Genomic DNA, 22,213 nt, shown 5'->3' on the forward strand with positions numbered 1-22,213 from the left:
ACCCTTAACTCTCTTTTAATGAAGAATCTTACTGGTGAATCTCCATAGGTTTATACCACCAGCTTCAATTCAAGGAACAGGCCATTTCAAAGGGCCCCTTTTAAATCTCTTTTTGCAGACATATTTTAAATGAAGATGCAGGTGGAATTTTGCAGATGTGCAAGCTCAGCAAGATTGCACCAGCAGTGAGAACCTCTAACAACTTACGCAGCAACTCAAATGCTGCAACCTCATGCAGCGAAGTGGGAAACTGAAGCTCAGCTGGACTCAGGCTTCCATTCTTCAGGCCAGTAAGAGGCTGTGACTTACAACACTAGCTCTACTGGGACAAGGCTGAGGCCTTGTCAGTGCAGCGCTGCATGCCAGATGAAACGCACAGCAGCTTGACAAGGGAGCCACATGCCCATCTGAAGGACTGGAAGGGAACTGCTGGTTTGCAGTTGCTACACAGAAGAGGAGATTGGGAAATAAAATGAAAACACAAGGGTGCCTGGACAGGGGAGATCCAGTGGCACAAGGCACAGAGAACACAGGGAGAGCCCAGGGTTTGTAAATGTGCCTCGACTCTGGATGAGTGTCTATCTTTCGACTGTTGTGACTAATGGGAGCATCATGATGGCCTCACCTAGGCTTTGAATAAATGATAAATACTTTACAGTCACGTGGCACCTTTCAACTCCGAGCTTGTTACAAACATGAGGGGCGAGGAATTTATAATTGCTCTGTGGAGCAGGAAAATATTATCATCCCCCTGGTAGCTGAGTAAACTGAGACACAAAGCAGCTAGAGACTCAGATTTCAGATGTGCTGACTATGAGCTTCGGTCAATGGGAGGTGTGGGTGTTCAGCACTTCTTTAAAAAAGAAAAAAAAAGGCATTAAAGGCCCCAATCCTGCAAACACTTATGCACATGCTTAACTTTACCACTATTACTTTCCTTAGTTTTACTATTTACTTACAGTACTAAAGTTCAGCACAGCATAAGTGTTTGCAGGATCAGGACCTTAGTGACTTACCCAAAGTCTGTGGAAGAGTCAGAAATAGAATACAGGAGCCCTGTGATCAGTTCTTGCTCTAATCATTACACCCCAGGGCCGCTAATCTCCTGAAGCACACGCTTTCCTACAGGTGGGAACCAGGACAGAGGAAAACTGCACAGTTCCTCCTCTAGCAACATTTTCAAAACACCCTGGGGGAGGATTTCTTCCCACATCTCAAGGAATTTGTCTCTCTGTCCTCTGCAGCTCATCCCTTCCCCTCTCTTAGCAAGACTCCACTGATAGGCATCCCCGTACTGCCTCTTCCCCCCAGATCCCCACATAACCAACGGCAGGGTTCCTGGGCATGCAGTGAGTCCTTGTACAAGGCAATGTGGCTTTACCACTGGAGTTGATTCCTTGGTGATTCATGTAGGGGGAGCTGTGGCAGCAGAGCCCAGGTGCATCAGACATTTACAATGACTTGAAGTCCGGAGTAGGCGTTCAGTGACCCCTTTCACCCATACAGGAAAATCGGTTTTCTGGGTTTAAAACAGCTGACATTTAAACTGAGGCCAAAAGGAAAAATCTCCACACAAAAAAAGGCTTATGATGAAATGACAGCCCTGGTCCTGCAGCGTCCTCATCTTACCTCCTCCTTGGTGACAGTGGTGGGTGCTGCAAAAGGGTGGGGACGAGGGGGGATGGAAAAAAGAGGCAGATGATCTTGCACATTGTACTTTACTGAGCGCCTGCCCGCTTGTCCCCCAAGGCTGGCTTAAGCCTCCACAGTCACCTTGTGCCTGCAGGCAGCTGAATGCCACTGGCTGCCTTGGGATCTCTTGGATATTATTAACGAACCAAACCAAACCAAACCAAACCACACCTGGGGAGGTGAAAGAGTGAGGTGAGAGCGGCTTAAGGCATTGGGCACGAAAAGCCCCTTTGCTCTTTGCAAAGGGGAATTAGGTCCAATTCCCTTTGCAAAGAAAAAATAATAATAAAAAAGAAAGAATGCAAAATCCGAGCTGTGCACCTGCCACCTGGAGCAGTTGGGGAAGGAAGGCACTTTGCTAAGGGGGTGGGAGGGATTTGGGTTGTAATTGCACCAATGACGTGCCTATTCAGTGCTTTGCGTGGAGAGCGAAGGAGGAAGCTGGATGCCTTTAGGACTTTGTATCGCATCCCTTTTGAAGAGAGTTGTATCAATTCAGGATTGCCAGCGCATTTTATTTTGTAGCAGATGCTAATAAGAAAGGAGGATCTAGACAGCGAGGTGTGCAAGCCCACCCTGGACAAAAAAGAAAGTCATTATGGAGGGTTCTGTCCAAGGTGTCAAACTGATTCTGTGTTGCGCAAATAATAACTGCCTGGTGGGGACAGGGTTGTGAGCCCCCAATGGGCGCTGCCCAGAGGAGGCAGATTGCCAAGTAAATAAACACAGATCTCTCACAGCACTACACTCCTGCTCAGATTTGGGTTGGACTGGATGCTAAGTGCGTGGGCTGCAGCCCACCCAAGCCCACCCGTGGCTATGCCCCTGTCATGTGTTGGCATGTGTGCTACATTTGAGGATATTTTGTGTTCCCAAGGGATGATTCTTTGTGCATGGTCCCAAGATATCATACTAACATAAGAACGGCCATCCTGGGTCAAAACAAATGTCCATCTAGCCCAGTAACCTGTCTTCCAACAGTGGCCAAGGCCAGGTGCCCCAGAGGGAATGAACAGAACAGGTAGTCATCAAGTGATCCATCCCCTGTCACTCATTCCCAGGCTCTGGCAAACAGTTTTTCACATTAATCCATACCTCAGTACCAATACACAGGCTGCCACCAAGGAATAAGCCAGCAGGGTCCCGATGGACATAAGATCCACAAGATCTTTCAGGTCGAAAAGAAAGGCCATGACAGCTGGAGAGTGTGGAAAACAGAAACTGATAAGCTTGCAGAAGAGTCACATTATGGGAGTGTCAAATTCAATACCGTTGAAGCAAGACCATTGCTCTGTCCTCAGATTTGCACTGAGAGAAACCCCAGGGACACACTGGGCTTTGCAGTGTCTCTTGTGAGAGGAGATATGTGACTCAGGTGTAATGAATACATACCAAAATCTTTATTGCTGCTGATTGCCACAGACAGATCCTGTATTTCACTCTGGTTCCCACACTAACGCAGCCTAGAATGACTCTAAGAGCTTTTTTTGGTCTCCAAAACACTTCCCTCCCACCCTATGCTCTGGAAACAAGAACCAGACCGTGGCAGATTAGCCCTCTTCTAATCAGGCAGGGAACAGAACAGACCCAAAGGGCATTCCAGGAGGAATTAGTCAAAGCTCAGTAACTTGTTAACAAATGCTAAGGCCACAGGGCAGATTCCTAACACAGTTACCTACTGGTATCTGCTCACCTCAGGCTGCTAGGTAAAGGCTGTATATAGCTCAAGAGGAGGTGGGGTGCGTAACACAGGAAAAAAGCATTCCAGTCTCTTTGTCTGTGACCCTTCTCTGCCTGTAATATTTGCTCAAGTTTACAAACCCCACAGAGATTTTAACGTCATGTTGGTAAAAAACGTGTAGCAAAGACATGACTTGAGTCCCTGGGACTAATCATATCAGGAAGGGGAGCAGGCCTTGGCCATGTGTTGCAAACTCATTTTTGGGAGGTGTCACAGGGTAAGTTGGGCCTTAAAGAAGAGCTCAGGCCCCAGCTCCTGCTTGTGCTGCTTTTCCTCCCAGATCAGGTGACTTCAGGCCACAGCAAGGCATGATGGGGAAGATGGCAGGACAATATAAGGCTCCTTTCTGGTCCAGGAGTGAGCAAGCTGGGGAAGGATTACTGATTTTGTGTGATGAAGGTTGCTTGGTGGAGACCCATTGAGAAGAGATACTCTGCTCCCAGTGGGGAGAAGGTGAAGGGGGGTCAGGGGAGGACTGTTAAACCCTGAACCAGGGCAGGATTAAGACATAGGGACACTACAGGCCTGTGCCTAGGGCCCGAGCTCCATGGGTAACGTGATCATGTTAGAGCAAAGCATCATGCCACCCATCCAGCTGGCGGATGGCTATTTCTACCAGCCATGCATCTTGATCAGAAAGTTAAACCAATGCCCCCATAGGAGGCTTTAAAAAGAGCCATATGGAGCTTTACAAAGGAGACCAGCTAAATACTTGGAAGACACTAAAGAAAAATATTATAAAAATAACCTTAAAGCTGAGACACAGGCTCAGCCCCCACAACTAAGGTCAGAGTTTCATACGAGCTGAAATGTCCACAGCAGCCACATGTGGCGCATCCAGCACCAATTGCCAGTCCCAGCCCTGGGGCTGGGGGTAACGCAGAGACGCATGCACAGAGTTAGTTGTTAACTATTTAGGGAGTTTTTGCTTTTCTCTGATAGCCGGGAGGCTAAACTTCCCTATTTGTGAGGGTTGGGAGGCAATCTTACCAGCTGTAAGTAACTGGTTAACAAATGCGTAGGCCACAGGGCAGATACCCAACACAGTTACCTGCTCTTATCTTCCCAGCTCCGGCTGCTAGGTAAAGGCTTTATACAGTGTATGTGACCATAGTACACAGGCACAGGCAAGTCTACAGCCACATGGATCCTGGGTTGGGCTTGCTCACCTTCTGCACAAAGCTAAGTTTTTTAAAAAACCACAGCAGCGCTTTGGGACAGGAACAGTGAGTGGAGTACGGTGCTACTTGGCGTGAGTAAGGAAGGCAGTAGTGGGTTCTGAGAGAGACCCCATGAGAAAGATCTATATCCACATACAAAGATATTTTGTGTTTCCCTAGTCCTGGGCTATTCAGACTTTGGGAACCCAAAACTAAGCTCAGGAAGCCATGCTGTGGAAATACAGAACATAATATGGAGGATTAGAGCTGAGTTGCTGTATTTTCCTCATAGAGGAGCATATTTTTGTTTTCTGTGGATTCATGCAACTCTTGGCACTTACCTGCCACAGCCCCTGAAGTTACCGTAGCTATTGCTGGGGTTTTGGTCCTCTTGCTGACCGTAGCCAAACATTTAAACAGCAGTCCATCTTCTGCCATAGCATAAATTACTCGTGGCATTGGAAACATGGAACCAAGAAGGCTAAGGAGAGAAAAAGGCATTATCTACTAGTACAGCTCTCATACTACACACGGGCCAAAGGCAGAAAAACAGAAGTGCGTTAATCGCAGCCCAATAGCGGAATGGCTTTAGTTAACAAAGTTCAGTTCCAAGGTCTTCCCCAAGTGCTGTCCCCACTACACAGACATACTACTTACTACTGGAAACAAGACTTCAGATGTGCAAATTTGGATACCTAAAGCTAGCCACTTAGGCCCAGATCCTTAAAAGGTCCTTAAGCACTTAACTCTCGTTGATTTCAATGACTTTAGGTGCCTATGACCTTGGAGAATCTGTGCCCTACATCCAGATTTCGACTCCTGCATGGAAATGGCCTGATTTTCAGAGGTGCAGAACACCCAAAAACCCCGCTGGTTCCATGGAGCTGCTCCCACTTACATCTGGTCTGTCTGAGTCAGTCGTGTCTTGTTTCCCCAGGGCTACTGGTAAAGGAGTGCTTCTTTTTTATGTATTCAAGAGACGCACCGTTTCAGACGGTCCTTAAGATGGAGATTTCCTGAGTCACAAATGGGAGCTTGCAGCTCTGAAACCAATTCTAAGAAATTGCTTGAACCCTTTGACACAGGGTGAAATCCTGACCCTTTTGAAGTCAGTGGGGCCCAGATTTGACCCAAAGGGCCTGACTCCTCTGGCACTTACCCCAGCACAGATCCAAAGTAACATCACTGCAGTCAATGGAGTTATACCAGTGTAAGGGACATAGGATTAAGGCCCTTAGCTCGTAACATGCAGAAAGAGGAGACAATGGAAATACAAATCTGCACTGAGAAGGGTACAAGACAATAGCATCTCACCTAGTAGAAAGGGCACAAAGTGAACCAACGGCCACTGCATAGTTGGCACCCTCCCAGCCCACGTATTGGAATGCATTGGGTAAAGGACTGTTTGGATCAAGCAAGTAGTAGGGCATCATGAGCGTGAGGGCAGCTGACACGCCAAAGTAAGCAATGAAGCAGATCAGGAGTGAGGCGACGATGCCAATGGGAATCGCTTTCTGAGGGTTTTTCACTTCTTCGCCTAGAACAAAGACAGTTAAGTTACAGCCACAGAAAACAAAGAGACTAATTCAACAAGACTCACAGGCAAGGTGGGGCTTTCAAAGGAGCCTGGGAGAGTAAGGTGGCCAGGTACTAATGACAGTCAAGAGGAGTCAGGCGCCTGCCTGCCATTTATGTCCCTGGAGATCTCCCTCATAATCACTTCCTTAAAGGGAACTGCCAACACTTTGTGTGACAAGTTTTAGAGTTGAATGTTTGAAAAGAATCATTATCACTACAATTCAGATAGCCAGCATTCGTTCCAAAATAGGGTTGCGTGCTTCACCCCAATACAGTTGCTCTCATCATTAATTCAGAGGGGCATCGGGCACTCTGAATCAGGTTCATCTCTGGTGTAAATTCAGTGAGTTCAGAGAAGACTTTGGTCCTAGGTGCCCCAGCAGGTCAAAGGGAATGGAAGGTGCTCTGCTTCCATCAGAAAGCACGTGAGCTAATTAGAAAAATGGATCAAAAAAAATTCTCTGTGGAAACTATCAGTCACTTTCCTTCCTCGGGTTCCAAAGGGGGGGCTGGATTTTCATGTATTCAAAATTTTCTGTGAAAATGTATCCATTTTGGTTTTGACATCATAGATTCATGAAGTCCAAGGCCAGAAGGGATCACTGTGATCATCTAGTCTGACCTCCTGTATAGCACAGGTCATAGAAGTTCCCCAAAATAATTTCTAGAGCAAATCTGTTAGGAAAACAACCCAGCTTGATTTAAAAATCGCCAGTGATGGAGAATCCACCATGATCCTTGGTAGGTTGTTCCATGATGAATTACCCTTACCGTTAAAAATATATGCTTTATTTCTAGTCTGAATTTGTATAGCTTCAACTTCCAGCCATTGGATCAGGTTATACCTTCCTCTGCTAGATTGAAGAGACCATTATTAAATGTTTGTTCCCCATGTAGGTACCTACGGACTGTGATAAAGTCACTCCTTAATCTTCCCTTTGTTAAGCTAAATCGACTAAGCTCCTGGACTCTAATAATATAAGGCAGGTTTTCTAATCCTTTAATCATTCTCATGGCTCTTCTCTGAACCCTCTCTAATTTATCACCATTCTTTTTTTGTCCATTCTTTCTCCTCTCTAGCCCCCATCTCAGTTTCTTTTGTTTTATTCCGGGGGAAATAAAGAGGAGAAAACTCCACAAAACCTATGTTTCCATATTATGAAACCGAAAACGTTGAAAACAAATGTTTTGCCAGAATTTCTAATTTTGAAAAAAGGCTATTTTTCTAGCCCCCACCCAAAAAAACCCCCCAAAACCCCACCATTAAAACCTGTGACTAGCCAGTTCTCTTGAGCACCTTGTAAATCAGGACCCATGAGGCCAAGAGCCTGTCTCAAGATCACACAAGATGACCGTATCAGAACTGGGGACAGAGCTCTGTCTCCTGACTCCCAATCCTGTACTTAGCCCAAGATCATTTCTCCCCACTGCCCCACACTTCAGCATAGTGCAATGCTGCATTTCCTGGTTTCAGCTAGGACTCAGTGCAGTGGAAGCCTATTCTTGAAGTTTTACAAACCAACAGAAAATGGGAAGTCCTGGAATCTCACAAGAATAAAGAATGGATGGGCACCATCTGGATGTGCTGTTCAGTGAATGAAATCAGAAATATTATGTATTTCCATTATAGTAGCAACTAGAGGCTCCCAGTCAGGATCAGGGGCTCAATGTGCTGGCAACTGTACAAATCCAGAATAAAGAATATTCCCTGTCTCAGAGTGTACAATGCAAGTCTTAAATTTAGAAACAATAGGCAAGAGAAGAAAGATGGATGGGTGACCCTAAAACTGAAAAGATGAAGTGATTCTACAGGACAGTTAGTGCACAGCATGATTTCCTGATTCAGCTGAAAAGAGGTTTGAGTTATTTGTAAATTATGTCATGTGAAGTTACTGAGGGCAGCCAAGCTCATAATTGGAAACAAGTGTTCTCTCACAATGAGAGCTTTCTGCTTACCTGTGGTGGCAATACAGTCAAATCCTACGAAGGCGTAAAAGCACGTGGCTGCCCCCGAGAGGACTCCATTGAATCCAAAGGGCATAAAGCCCCCAACACCACGCTCCAGATCTCCTACCTGTGTTTGACTGAAAAGAACAAGAGATCAGGAGAGGTTCTGCCTCGGTACAGACACCTATCTGAAGTGCGTTCCTGCAGCCTGTAACAGAATCCACCATAACTGGAGCTGGAGGGAGTGTGGTTTCAGGTACACGTGGTCAACAGACTTATAGAGGACAGGATGGCATGTACTACAGCTTACACTACATAGAGATTTGAGTCAGCCTGTGACTGGCTAGGGAACCCTTTGAACACTCAGCATTTAAGGCTTGTTCAGATCGTCCATTGTTTTCTATGGTTTAGTAACATGGCTGAGGTGGAAGGAGGAGTGGGGAGGAAAGACTGAACTTGGTCTCCTAACATCTCAACCTGGAAAAAAGTTTAAACTTATTGAATTCAGAAAAGGGTGAATGGATACAAATGCTCAAAGGAATTTTACCCACTTTCAGGTCCTCCGTTGATCTTCTATTTTAAATAAAAGTTTATTTTAAATAACTCTGGCCAAAATATGGCCTCATCAGATTTTTATTTTCAAATATTACATCTCCTGCTTACTATTGTAAGGATTTTTAGGTAGGCTCTAAATCCTGAACAGACTTAAATCCGTGCTGCATTCTGAGCAGTCCCATTGTAGTAAACAGGGCTACTCTCAGAGTGCGAGTTAAGCACATGCATAGATTGCAAGTGATCAGGTCGCAAAGAAGGTGGCCTACAAATGAAATCATGAGCCACATGTTCTCACACTGGCCTCCAGTTTTGGTTGTGTAAATAACTGGGGGCACAACTTTGCGCCTATAAGTAAGGCATTAATAAAAATTAAATTAGGGCCATTAAATAATCTAAGCCCTGGTTTTGTCAATTCAGTTAGCTATATAGACAGCTAAGTCCCCTAAGCTTTGGAAGCCCCATTACATGTGAAAATAATTTAGACCAATGTTGATGTTTCTGAAGATACAGCTAAACTATGCACAAACCCCAGCTCCTCTAGCACACATCACCAAAATGCAAATCTAATGGGTTAAAAAGCTGTAACTAAGTGAATAATTATCACGACATGCAGGGCAATGCTGGTGCTGAGTCATGTTGTGTCCTTTTCTACAGAGGGAATTATTTACCAGAGAATAAGTCCACTATGGGCTGAATCCTGAAAACCTAATGAGGCCCATTAAAGGCCCTACATGCATCTGAATCAAATGGCTGCAGTGCAGAGGGGTGGGCAGGATGTGGGGAGCCCAGGCCAGGGGCCTGCACCACTCCAGATTGCTGTAGAAGTATGCTTTTTGGGATTTCCCTGCACTCCAGCACAAGTGGCTTAGGTAGAAAGCCAGGACTGGTAGAGCCATTAGATCCACCAGCCAAACAAGCCCATGGAGGACATGCAGTAGGAGCCTCAGAGCAGCTCTGCTGCATTCCACAGCCTGAGGGAAGAATTCCTGCCTCCACAATCCCTGCCAGCCTCTTTGCTGCTGAGATGCCTGACTCAAGCCTGGACCAGGGAAAAAGATTTGCAGCACCGTGATAACTGGATTTCTGATTTGCACACATCAATCCACTCGAATAATCTGGGATTTACATTTTAACTGAGGTACTTAGGGCAGATTTCAAAGGTATTTAGGTATTTAAGATTCAGATAGGTACATACTGGGATGCAACTAGGGTGACCAGATGTCCCGATTTTATAGGGACAGTCCCGATTTTGGGGTCTTTTTCTTATATAGGTTCCTATTAACCCCCACCCCCGTCCCAATTTTTCACGCTTGCTGTCTGGTCACCCTAGACGCAACAGCATCCACACAGGTTAGGTGCTTAACTGCATTGAAATTAATGGAAGGTAGGTGCCAAATCTGCTTGGGCACTTTTGAAAATCTCACTGGGTGCCTACTAGCATCTCTAGGCACCCAAACATCTTTGAAAATTTGGCCCTTGGGCATTATTTGGGCCACTGACTTCAATAGGTTTGCCTTAGTACTAATGGACCTCATGACGTGGTCCACTCCCAGAAGTTTCTCTACATCCAAAATTACTATAAGCAGGTGCCTGTGTATTCAGTTCTAAATGGGTTCATTATGATTACTACTTTCATTGTATTAATTCATATTACTAATAAACTGACTTGTCTCCACCGTGAACTAATAAGTGATGTAATGACAGCTGACACTTTTGTGCAGCACTGCTACCTGGGACCATCTCTCCAAGATGCTAATCTGCTTTTTTCCCCAGCATTAAGGGGAAAGTGTTAAGGTTGTTCTGAGAAGAGCTGCTTGCACTTCGTTGTTAAACAGTACAACCCATACAGTTTTGCAGCAGTGAATTGCATTTGCTTTGTATCCCCAAAGTTCTTTCTTTTTTCTCCTATCCTTCATCTAAATGGAGATTTATAAATGGAAGCTTTCAACAGCAGCAGAGCCCTGGCCGGAAATAACTGCACAAATCCCAGAAAAGGCAAGAACCAAATGGGTGATCAGTCCCAGGTTTAGGAGAAGAGAGGGATAACTTGACAGCACTGAAGTGTGCACAGCGATGACAGCGTTACTAGAAGTGGAACGAGCCATTAGCTTCACAGAAAATCTCCTAGTAAATGTACTGGTTTAAATGACTCAAGCTGGACAACAACCATTTAAATGCCTTCCGGCACTGTATATATGCCCAAGCTATGGTGGAAAACAACTAAAAAACATTTCACTGCTCAAATGATTTCAGAAACTGCTGGATTCATCCAATGTAAGCACTTAGAAGATGTTGTTACAGAAACAGTGCTCAACCTTAAATTCCTTATTCAGAGCCAGACTGTGTCCATGTCCCTCTCACCCTCTTAGCAAAGAGATCCTCACAGGGGTTTTCTCCCACAGGGCCTTTCTCCCACAGGGCCTCCCAGCTGTGGTTTTTAATCATGGGAATCTAGTTCTAGTCCCAAATGTCTAGTCACCCCTCCCTCATGCAGAGCTCCCACTGACATTCATGGAATTTCTGCCTGAGTGCAGACCGAGTGACCACTTGGCAAAGCCGTCAAATTTGGCCCATAATGACTATACGTGAATCTCTGAGGTGGTCTCTGAAAACAGATCGACTTGACTACGCAAACGTGAGAAGAGAAGAAATGCTGTGACGTACTTGTTTCTAGGTGAATCATTGGTCGTGTTATAGATGTCGTTGATGGTGAGGTGCCAGTTTTTGGCTGATCCCTTCACAAAGCCTGACACCATAACAAAGCCGAGGACGAGAACGTTGATGCAGGTGAATATTTTGTTAACCATTGCAGATTCTTTCACTCCACAAATTAAAAGCCCTGGAAAAATTACAAAGAACAATCATCAGAAGGGTAGCCGTGTTAATCTGGATCTGTAAAAGTGGCAAAGAGTCCTGTGCCACAGGACTCTTTGCCGCTTTTAAAGAACAATCAGACATTCGTTCAACAACAGCACATGACCCAGCCACAGCAGAGCAAAGGGAAGCCCTCACTTTTTGTGCATGTCTCTCTCACTGCATTATTGTGCTAATAAAATACCATTTAAGTGGTCTCTCTACACTGGAAAGCTGCTAGGTTGAGTAAAAGTCTAATACAAAAAGATAGGGCCCAATCCTGCAAACCGTTTTTTTCATGAAAACAGTCTTATTTAAGTCAATAGGACTGAGCCCTTAGTAAATACAAACTTCATCCAGAGACCACAGATCAGATTAGCTCTAGGCCTTGAAGAAAGCATCATTGGTGGTTTTTGTGAAGTATCTCTTTGTGGTCACGCAGTCCCTGACTAAAGAGTGGAAGTCAGCAATACCAGCCATCTTCAACACTTCCTTGGGAAGATGGGCAGGTATCATGCCAGTGTAGGGATCAGACACAGCAGGTCAATTATCTGACACTTAAATTGAATGAATCATAAGAACGGCCCTACGGGGTCAGACCAAAGATCCATCTACCCCAGTATCCTGTCTTCCGACAGTGGCCAGTGCCAAGTGCCCCAGAGAGAATGAACAGAACAGGTAATCATCAAGTGATCCATCCCCTGTCACTCACTTCCAGCTTCTGGCAAACAGAGGCTAAGGACACCATTCCTGCCCATCCTGGCTAATAGCCATTGATGGACCTATCCTCCATGAATTTATCTAGTTCTTTTTTAACCCTGTTATGGTCTTGGCCTTCACAACATCCTCTGGCAAGGAGTTCCATAGGTTGACTCTGCGTTGTGTGAAGAAATATTTCTTTTTGTTTGTTTTAAACCTGCTGCCTATTAATTTAATTTGGTGACCTCTAGTTCTTGTGTTATAAATCACAGAGGAAGAAGCCATGGGGAAAATCCTGACCCCACTGTAGCCAAGGGAAGTTCTGGCATTGACTTTGCTGTGAGCAAGATTTCAGCCCATTTCTTAAAAAACTTTCATCTTGATGAACAGCATATTTTTAAAAGTGCGAGCAATAAAGACAATGAGTCAGCACTCTACATTAAGAATAACAGATGTTTCTCTTTTTCGATCTTTAGCTAATAACTAGAATTCCTACTCCCTTGCTTGCTGTTTAAGAAAGAGGTTACCTGTGTAACCAAAATCTAACATGTAGTCTTAGTGATAAACACCAACGTGAGGTGTGAGCAGTGCTTAATTTCTAATGAAAGAGGGGCTGAGGCTCAAGCAATTAGGTGTCAGGGCTCAAGCAATTTTTTCACATTCATAACTGATGCAGCAAACTGAGAGGTGCAGGGGCTCTGAACTGCCAAGGCTAGAGGTGCCAGGGCTCAGCCCTGGCACAAATTAAGCATTGGGTGTGAGGAGGGGGAGGGAAACACTATGAGGGGACCAGGATTTGGCCAACAGTGAGTTTATTTCACTCACAGATGTGGAGTTAATAGATTATATGGTGAGAAGGGACCATTGTGATGGTCTAGTCTGACCTCCTATACAACAAATGCCCAAGTTTGTCTTGTTTAAACAAGGAAATAAGCCATGAAATAGGATGTGGACATAGCAAAATATCTAGATAAAGCAGGGTGGGCAACCAGAAAAAAAGAAATCAAGCACCAAAAAGGAGGGGATTTCGAGAGCTGAGACAGGCATCAACTACAGGGCATATATACAGTGGCAGAGCTAATAGAAGGGCAGGGGGGGAGGGTGAGGGGGAAGGGAGAGAGGGAGGAACCATGGGCTTTAGGTGCATGTGTAGCACCTTTTTCACAGGGCTGGAGTGAGAGTCTCTCCTGCACTCACCTGGCAGCAGCAGCTGGGACCAGCTCCCTGCTCCAGGCATTGTGACATGAAGCACAGGGTCGCAGTGGCATGTGACACTGTGTGCCAAGTCACAACACCACTCAGTCAGATTTGACCCGGCCGTCCCTCTGTCATGCTGGGCCAAACCTGAATGTTGCTGTGAGCTTGTGCGCCATGTTACAACGTCAGGAGTGAGGAACCAGTCCCAGCCTGGCAGCCGGGAGCCACCACTGCTGCGTGGTGTGGAGTGGGCTTGTTCTCCAGCCTGCCACCAATGACCCAGCTGCAAAACCTAGCTCTGCCACTGCTTACATGTGGAAATAAAGCTGCTTATTCAGAAGCTTCCTGAAGCTGCAAAGGTTTAGCCTGTTTGCAAAGTTTTCAAAATCAGAAGAGTTTTCTCATGCAGTAGGAAAAAGCTGCTGACTCAGTTTTACTCTCAAATAGCAGTGAGTGAAACTCTACAGAAAAAGAAATTGAAGTAAGCACATACTTACTTGAATACTGATCCAAATCAAACCCAAATGGAACCTCAGGGAGCAAATTCTGATCAGTCAGACCACTTTACATCTAGATTACCGGAGTACAGAATCTGCCCTCACATCATCTCACTCAGAGCTCAACACTTCAAGTCCTGTACATGAGGGGTTCCGATGGACTTCAACAGGAGTTCTACACTCATCAAAGGATTTGCAAGTTCAGGGCCCTCGGCTGGGAACCTCATAAGAACATGGTTCCTTGTGAGAGTTCTGACACTTCCTGCTTCTGATCAGGCCTAAAGTATTGCAAGAAGAGCCTCTGTTGTGGTATCATGGTATTGCCTACCCGCTAGGAAGCATACAGGTGCAGGAAAATGATTTTCTTTTAATTAATATGAAGTTTGACAAAGTTTTGAAAGATTCAGCTGATATTTGGGTGAAAGTTCAACTGGGTTTTCATTTTAATTCCTGCTCTTGTACAAAATACTCCCTGCATTCCGATCAAAAACCAAAGACATATTTTGCATGTATTGGAAAGAGAGAAACCAGTTTATTTTTCATGCAGAATTACTTCTCTTGAGTCCTGCAATCACTGCTGCAAATTGAAGTCCACATATTTTAAAATAAACAGTCATGCAGCAGGGTGTTACTTAGTTCCGTCCTTTCCCCCCACATTTTCCTGGCCAGTGTGCTATATAAACTGGCAGATCGTCAGAGTGGGAGTTAGAGTAATAGAACATAGTCCCTCTGCGATAGTTTTAAAAAAAATAAAGCCCTCCATACCTGTCTCAGGGTAACAAAGCTCCCTGTCTTACTCTACATGGTATAAAGATTGATTGTTTCCCAGTTTTCCTGTAAACACCTTGAATGCTCCCCTAATGAAAGAACTTGCAAACAGGATGTGCAGAGTCTGAACTCCAGAGCTGCTAAATAGGTCAATCCGACACTTTGGGCAAACAAATGAGCCTTTAATAAATTGTCCAAAATAAATGAGGGTGTTTGCTTGTCCACCAAAAGCAAAGAATGAAATTACAGAAAAGGAACGTATTGTCCCAGCAACCTTCCCAAAGGTTTTACCTGTTAAGGTTAAGATGATGAGAACGGAGAAGATGTCTGGATATTCTGCTAGCACCCCTGGAACGTTCATGGTCATGTGCTCTTGGCAGAAGCGCTCGATGTGCTTGCCTGTAAGTTCATCAAACGTCGCGCTCCATGCTCTGGCCACGCTTGATGTTCCTACCAGAAAACAGAAAGGACGCAGAGCACTTTTCATGACTAGAAAATATTTCTAAATGAGCAGCACTACTTACTGCTGCACGACAGCAGCAGGGATCAGCCCAAGAAGGGCAGAGCTGACCCCTGCTATTCAGTTAGCAGGGGCAAATAGTGAACCCTCCCCCACAGGTCCACTTGGAGGTTTCAGATTCTTTACAAACCCAAATCTCAGGAGACAACCCCTCCCACAGAAGACCTAGCCTAGCAATTGCTTACCCTCCCCCCAGCAGCCTTCATGCTCCCAAGACCCCTTGTGCAGAAACCACTTCTCACACTGGAGTAAACCACGGACTTCAAATGCGTTCCACTAGTGTAGACGCTGGTGTGAGAGGAGAAAGAGGTGCTAAGACAGGAAAAGGGGGATGAGCAGGTTAGCAGGAAAAGCAAATCGCAGGAGGGTATAAGATATACCAGGCCTTCTCCTTTTAAGTCATAGTGTTTCCTCAGTGCTGCCCATCACTCCCGTGAGCAGGAACGGCTCCCACTGACTGAATGGGAGTTGAAAGAAAACGCAAACTGATCCCTGCTCTGCAATTCAAACCCAGGTTTACAGGGAGATAAAATCTGCTCAGTCACACTGCTGAAAATCCAGAGAGACTCTATTGATTCCAGCTGACTCAATGGGAGAGTGGGAGCCAGGTCAGTCCTTAACAGAGAGCAAAGCAGGCCCCATGTATTTCAAACCCAATTCTTGAGCAACTCAACCGCCCCACAGCTTGAAGCATTGCCTAGGAAATAGAAGCTATCATACAAAATAAGAGAAATCCTGGAGTGCTGGGTAAATTCATGTTCAAGTTCTACAGCAGAGACAGAAAAATACCACACTGCAAGACAAATGCTGAAATGCAGTTCGCAAATTCGGACAAGATGTAAATAACTTTGGAGCTTTTGAAGATTAAAAATCCCTCAACACTCTTTCAGCACTGACACTTCCTTTCCTTCTCCTGACCGTCTAACCTCTTCAAGTGTATGCATGTAATGCACATCCAAGGAGCTACAGAACAGACTAGCATTCAAATTGGGTTTTATCTAGGGGTTTTTTTTTGTTTGTTTTGTTTTTTTAATATATATCCTCAAAACCATGGTTTAGGCTACAGAAGTTCCCCATTGCTGACAACAGGTGCAGATGATCCAATGCTGACCACGCTTGAGATGCACGTGTAGTAGACAGGGACCAACATCGTTCAGTGCCATTCCAGTAGCTGTACCCAAAACCTTCTGAAACACAATGAAGTCCCAGTGACTTCAATAGGATGAAGTGTAGCAGCAGGTACTACTCCAAGGAGTGAGTAATGGCAGGGTTAGGCCCAATCTATGACCCCTTGTGACTATGTAGTACCATTTTTTTATAAAACTTTTCACCCTAACAACTGTAATTTTTTCCCTGTTAACACTGATGTGAAATCAGTCTTACAACTGAAAATGAAATTAATACCAAGAACGAGAATTCTAATTGAAAATACGGGCTGACAAACTAATTCTCACAGATCCACTATTTAGCCAAAAAGACCTGAGTGAAGGTCTTGTGATCATTATAAACTAATACAGCTGTGCAGGAGAAGTTAGGGCATAACTGAGTCCTGCAGGGCTTGCCCATATCTCAAGTCCAAGCACAAGGGGTAAGGGGAAGGCAAGCTCCCTTATCATCTGTCCCTGTTTCTCAGACCCATTTAGCAGGGCATCACCCCCCTCTAACAGATGATGATGAGCTATAGCCTTGGCCTAGGCCAACATAGGTAGGTCTTTTTGCTCAGGCAGTAAAGGCTCAAGCCACAGGGCCCCAGTTCAATCCCCACAAAGGTGTGGTGTTTACAAGTCACTACTCCCTCTTGTGAGCAAGTTGGCAAAGAAGGGAATGGAGTAGGGTGACCACCCATCCAGAATTGGGGAGGACAATGCCGAAATGCAGAGTTCAAATCTTAGTCCTGGGCTGCATGACTCTGGCATGGGGTTGCCAATTTTGGTTGGATGTATCCCTGGAGATTTCATCACATGACGTAATCTTTAATTAAAGATGAATCTTTTAATTCCTGGAGACTCCAGGCCAATCCTGGAGGGTTGGCAACGAAACTCTGGGGCAGCACTTGTCCCAGATTCCCTGCAGTGCTGCTCTGTGCCCAAAGCTCAGGGGTGGTGCCAGCCTTTTCCCCGTGGGGTGGGCTGAGGCGGGCCCCCTCTTGCCATGAGGCTCTGCCCCCTGCTCCACCCACCCCAGGCCCTGCCCCTGCCCAAGCCAGAAGCTAGAGCTGGACAGTAATAAGAGCTGCCAGGGAGTTCAGGCCACTGTGGGAAGCCCTGGAACTTCCACCTGCCCTAGACGCACCTTGCAGGTGCACCTTGGCAGGTGGGGACAGGCCCATCTAAGCCCAGATCCTATGATTAACTTTGCTCAAGTGAATGTGTTTGCAGGATCAGGACCATGAGACCCTATCTAGCCCTAAATCCCCCTGACAGCTTCTGCTTTATTGGTTCTCTCATACCGTGGTGATAAATACAGTATCTAGATAAATGAGAACTGCTGGACTACAGAATTTTCTGTTTATTGCCACAATTAAACCCCGGAGGATGCATCTGTAAGAGGTAATTAACATTTTTTTATAGAACAAAGCACCTTGAGAGGAACCTATTTTGGATATCGGGGGGGGGGGGGATCAGTTTGTTTGGAGTTTTTTTAAACTACATTTTATCCCCTTTCTGACATCAACCCAATTCAAAAAGAATATCAGAACACTAACTTCTGGGCATATTACCTGTCACTCTCTCATTTTATATACAAAATCTAGAATGTAAAGAGGTTTCATGTAACATACAGAATAGAATCAATACTAGCCAAGACAAGCAGCACTTACGTTACCAAGCAAGTCTTTATCTGATCTCCTGCCAGGCACCCTGGAAATCAATCTTAGTTTTAATGGTAATATTTCCTATAAAGTGAAATTTAGCCCCCCTCCCCCCCCAATAATGTAATAGCAAATTGTTTGTCATTGTAGCTAGTGGAGTTCTTCCCTTAACTGGTATGGTGATTTCAGCCTGAGCTCTGGTGCCATGACAAGTGGCACCATAATACACTTGAAATGTTTGATAACCTTGATTAAATGGATGAATCTTTAATAAATCAAAATGGTTTCTTTTTAAACCTTGGAAGTGTGAACTGAGTTGTCTACTTACTCAGGGCCTGAGCCAAAGCCCATTGTAGTCAACCAGAGATTTTCCATTGACTTCAAAGGGCTTTGGATTGGGCACTGGACTGAAATCAGAAGTTAAGCACCTAAATATCTGTGAAGATCTGAGCCTGAGTGCTGCAATCCACACTGGGCCCAATCCTGCACCCATTAAAGTCAATGCAAAATACCTACTGATTTCAATGGAAGCAGGACTGTGTCCTTAATCAGCAAACACCATAGATGCTGAAGCAGTGAGAAGCTGACTCCCCTGCCAGCTGAACATCAGATTTTTCTTCCATAGCAGAAGGAAAACTCCTGATTCCTGGCAGATAGCTATCAGGGCCTCAAGCCAAAATTGCATGAATCCGTTTAAACTAAAGGAAGCGGAAGTGGCAACCTGGCACTGATCCAAACTGTTAACCTGTAATATTTACCTAGTTCATAGGATGACATGAACCTTTATCACTGAATTTCCAGAAAGAGCTCTGAAATGCTCAGATCTGGATGCTGCTGTAGGTGCAAGGTATTCTGTAGTTTCTATTTTTATAACAATCTTACCGTGCAAGTGAAAGTTAGTGTACAAATCAGACAGGCATTCTGGATGAATGCTACAGTATTTCTGCATGCCCCTCAGTACTTACCAATCACATAAGAAAGGATTAAATTCCATCCAGTGATGAATGCCCACAGCTCACCCACAGTCACATAGCTATAGAGATAAGCAGACCCAGTCTTTGGAACTCTAGCACCAAATTCTCCATAACAAAGTCCAGCCAACACAGAAGCCAATGCGGCAATCAAGAAAGAGATAACAATCGCAGGTCCCGCGTTTTCTCGTGCCACTGCTCCAGCCAGTATATAGACACCCGCACCAAGTGTGCTACCTACACCAAGAGCTACCAAGTCAAAAGTGTTGAGGCATCGTGACAGCTTGCTCTCTTCTCTGGTCCAGTCCACAACTTTCCGGCGAAGCAGCTTCTTTCCAAAACTGAGAAGTCCTTGGCAACCCATCCTTTTGTGAAGACCTGTTAGGAAGATGCTGCATAATTAGTTAAACCAGCAGTAACTCAGGAAACGTCATCTCTGCATAGTAATACCATACTGCTCTTGTATTTAAAGAACAAAACCTTTTCACTTTACACCTTTTGACTCTACAAACTGGCTGCCTGGGTCTTCAGAGTTTTATCTGCTTAGTGCATAGTCAGATCACTCCTGCTCATAGAACAACATATATGTATAAAATACTAAATAAAATTTACAATAAGGCCATGTGAAATTTACATTTTGGATGTTAGGTTATACACAATGTAAAAGGTGATATAACACTTACTGAAATACATTTATATTATGCAACTGAACTCATTGTACCAGCTATGAAATCTATAATATCGACCCATGGAACAGAGACATTAGCTGAAGGAACAAACAAATTCATTATTCAGAAGACACTAGCCACACACCCTGGCTTAACCCCGTGATATATGGCTCTTACTCAGTAAAAATCATTATTACAACTGCAGAAAAAAAGTTTAGGATTTCATACACCCCACTGTTTAGGAAAATATCTAAGTCAGCGCTAACAGTAAAGCTTTTCATGAGCTACATGAATTCAAACAAGCAGCAAGGCAAATCTCAGAAAAATCTCATCTGCTGAATTGTAGGCGTTCCAAAGCACACAGGGTGAGGAAAGTATTTTCTCCCTTCATATAGAAGGTAGAACTCTTTATCTAATGGTATTAGCATATCAACACCCTCTGACAATTCTCTGAGTTAGGACCAAATGCAAATATACATCTGCTGGATTTTTCTTCAGACAGATGGCCATTCACTCCCAAAAACCAGAAGTACCAGAGAACTATAAACTTCAGATTGGTACAGTAACTCCTTGCTTAACGTTGTAGTTATGTTCCTGAAAAACGCTACTTTAAGCAAAATGTTTTTAAGCAAATCCAATTTCCCCATAAGAATTAATGTAAATAGGAGGGTTAGGTTCCAGGGAAATTTTTCACTCAGCTAGGCCCTCAAGGGTTAACATACTACTGTTAATGTAGCCTCACACTCTAAAAGGCATCACAAATGGAGGGAGGAGACACAATAGACGCATGGCAGTGGCTGTGAACATTCCCTGCCAAAACTGTGGAAACTGAACATGATGAACTGAACCCATGCTATCCCACTGTAATGCACCACTCCCTCCACTTTCCAAAGTGCCGCGGGGTGCATGTGTGTGTGAGACAGAGACACACATCATGTGTGTGTGTGTGTGTGTGTGTGTGTGTGAGAGAGAGAGAGAGAGAGAGATGCTCATTGCCCCTTTAAGTACGCTAACCCCACTCTAAGTACGTTGCCTTTTTAAGTATATCAGCAAGTTTAGAAACCAGCTGCTGCCAGCAAGCTCCCTCCTTCCTGAGCCCTGTCTCTGTGGAGATGGGGCACAGGAGCAGTGGGGCAGGAACAGGGGGAGGGGGACACCCTAACATCAGCATCCCTCTTCCCCCCACCCCCTGCACAGCAAGCAGGAGGCTCCCCGGAGTAGCTCCAAGGCAGAGGGCAGGAGCAGCACTCGGCAGTGGAGGGAGGGACACCTGAACTACCCAGCAATTGATAGCCTGCTGGGAGGCTGCCACACAGGGAACTTAGGGGAGCTGATGGGGGGCTGCTGGCCCACCCTGGTTCCAAGCCCCCACCAGCTAGTCCAACGGGCTGCTCCTCCTGCAAGCAGTGGACAAAGCAGGTGGTTGCCAAACAACGTTATAAGGGAGCATTGCGCAACTTTAAACAAGCATGTTCCCTAATTGATCAGCGACGTAACAACAAAACAACGTTAAGCAGGAAGACATTAAATGAGGAGTTACTGTATACGATAGCCACAGCCTGAGTATGAAACTCACCCCTGTGCAGAAGGTTAGCACACTCATAGACTTTAAGGTCAGAATCTAGTCGGATCTCCTGCACACTGCAGGCCACCGAACCGCACCCACCCCATCCTGTGACATTCCCAGGCCAGTTCTTCAAATGAAACTCACTAGCGCTCCAGTATATCCAACAGAGCTACGTGGATCAAAGCCAGACAAGGATCAGCCCCACAATCCCTTTTAGACTGTGCAATAGCATCTCAGGGAAGTGGTGGAAACCCCTTGCTTGGGATTTTTACATTTGAATCACTTCAGTCGCACTGGCCTTAAGTTGCGTAGGCCTTGTGCTGCCCTGCATTCACAATGAATAGTGATGGGCTGACTCAGCAGGCTAGAAGCACAGCTATCCACTCCCAAAGAGGGATCCAAGTTGGAGCTGAGCTAGCACTGCATTCCCTGTATTCGCAGCACTTGCTTAGCACTCCCCATTGTCACATCCTAGTGACTTCACCAATCAATTATAGAGGGAACAGTGTCTGCCTCCGGGAAGGTTGCCAGAGAGCAGGGCCTTTGAGGGGACCAGGAAGGAAATGGGAAAGATGGAGTGCCACCTTTGGGGAAAGAAATATGTATGTTGACTTTGCACCAGCGGGTTCTTTATACCTCAGCCATTTTGTTCAGACTCCGCAAAGCTGCTGTGTAATGTAGAGTAGTCCTCACTCTGCTTTACATTTCGGCAGGGGGATGGGCTAAAGCCTGGTGGCCCCAGGATCAGAAGGAACACGAAGGGATTTAAATGAATCTTCACCCCCAATTCCCTCCCCCTAAAAGCTGTATTAGACCCATGGAGCTGGCCATCAGTCTTCCGATCCATGCTTTTTACAAGAGACACTAGCTTAGGCTCCTGCTTCCCTCATATTTGAAATGCTTGATCTACAAGAGGGGCTGGTCCCTGAGCCTTTGGCATACAGAAGTCTGACCACCTCTTTCACTGACTTTACTGGAATCAGAATTCCAC

The 22,213-nt window shown here is 45.2% G+C and overlaps 1 protein-coding gene across 2 annotated transcripts in view; it reads right to left on the reverse strand.

Annotated features, from left to right (window-relative positions):
* SLC7A1 (solute carrier family 7 member 1) overlaps positions 1-22,213 on the reverse strand; it is a 60,823-nt gene that overhangs the window by 10,300 nt on the left and 28,310 nt on the right. For both annotated transcript variants that reach the window (XM_038398024.2, XM_043504364.1), the window contains exons 2-8: positions 18,982-19,365; positions 14,979-15,137; positions 11,338-11,512; positions 8,128-8,255; positions 5,908-6,130; positions 4,935-5,074; positions 2,788-2,890 (exon numbers count right to left, since the gene is read on the reverse strand). In XM_038398024.2, coding sequence (XP_038253952.2) covers positions 2,788-2,890; positions 4,935-5,074; positions 5,908-6,130; positions 8,128-8,255; positions 11,338-11,512; positions 14,979-15,137; positions 18,982-19,365 — 1,312 coding nt within the window. The remainder of the gene's footprint in view (positions 1-2,787; positions 2,891-4,934; positions 5,075-5,907; positions 6,131-8,127; positions 8,256-11,337; positions 11,513-14,978; positions 15,138-18,981; positions 19,366-22,213) is intronic.

This window comes from Dermochelys coriacea, chromosome 1 (assembly GCF_009764565.3).
Source record: "Dermochelys coriacea isolate rDerCor1 chromosome 1, rDerCor1.pri.v4, whole genome shotgun sequence".
NCBI classification, from domain to species: Eukaryota; Metazoa; Chordata; order Testudines; family Dermochelyidae; genus Dermochelys; species Dermochelys coriacea.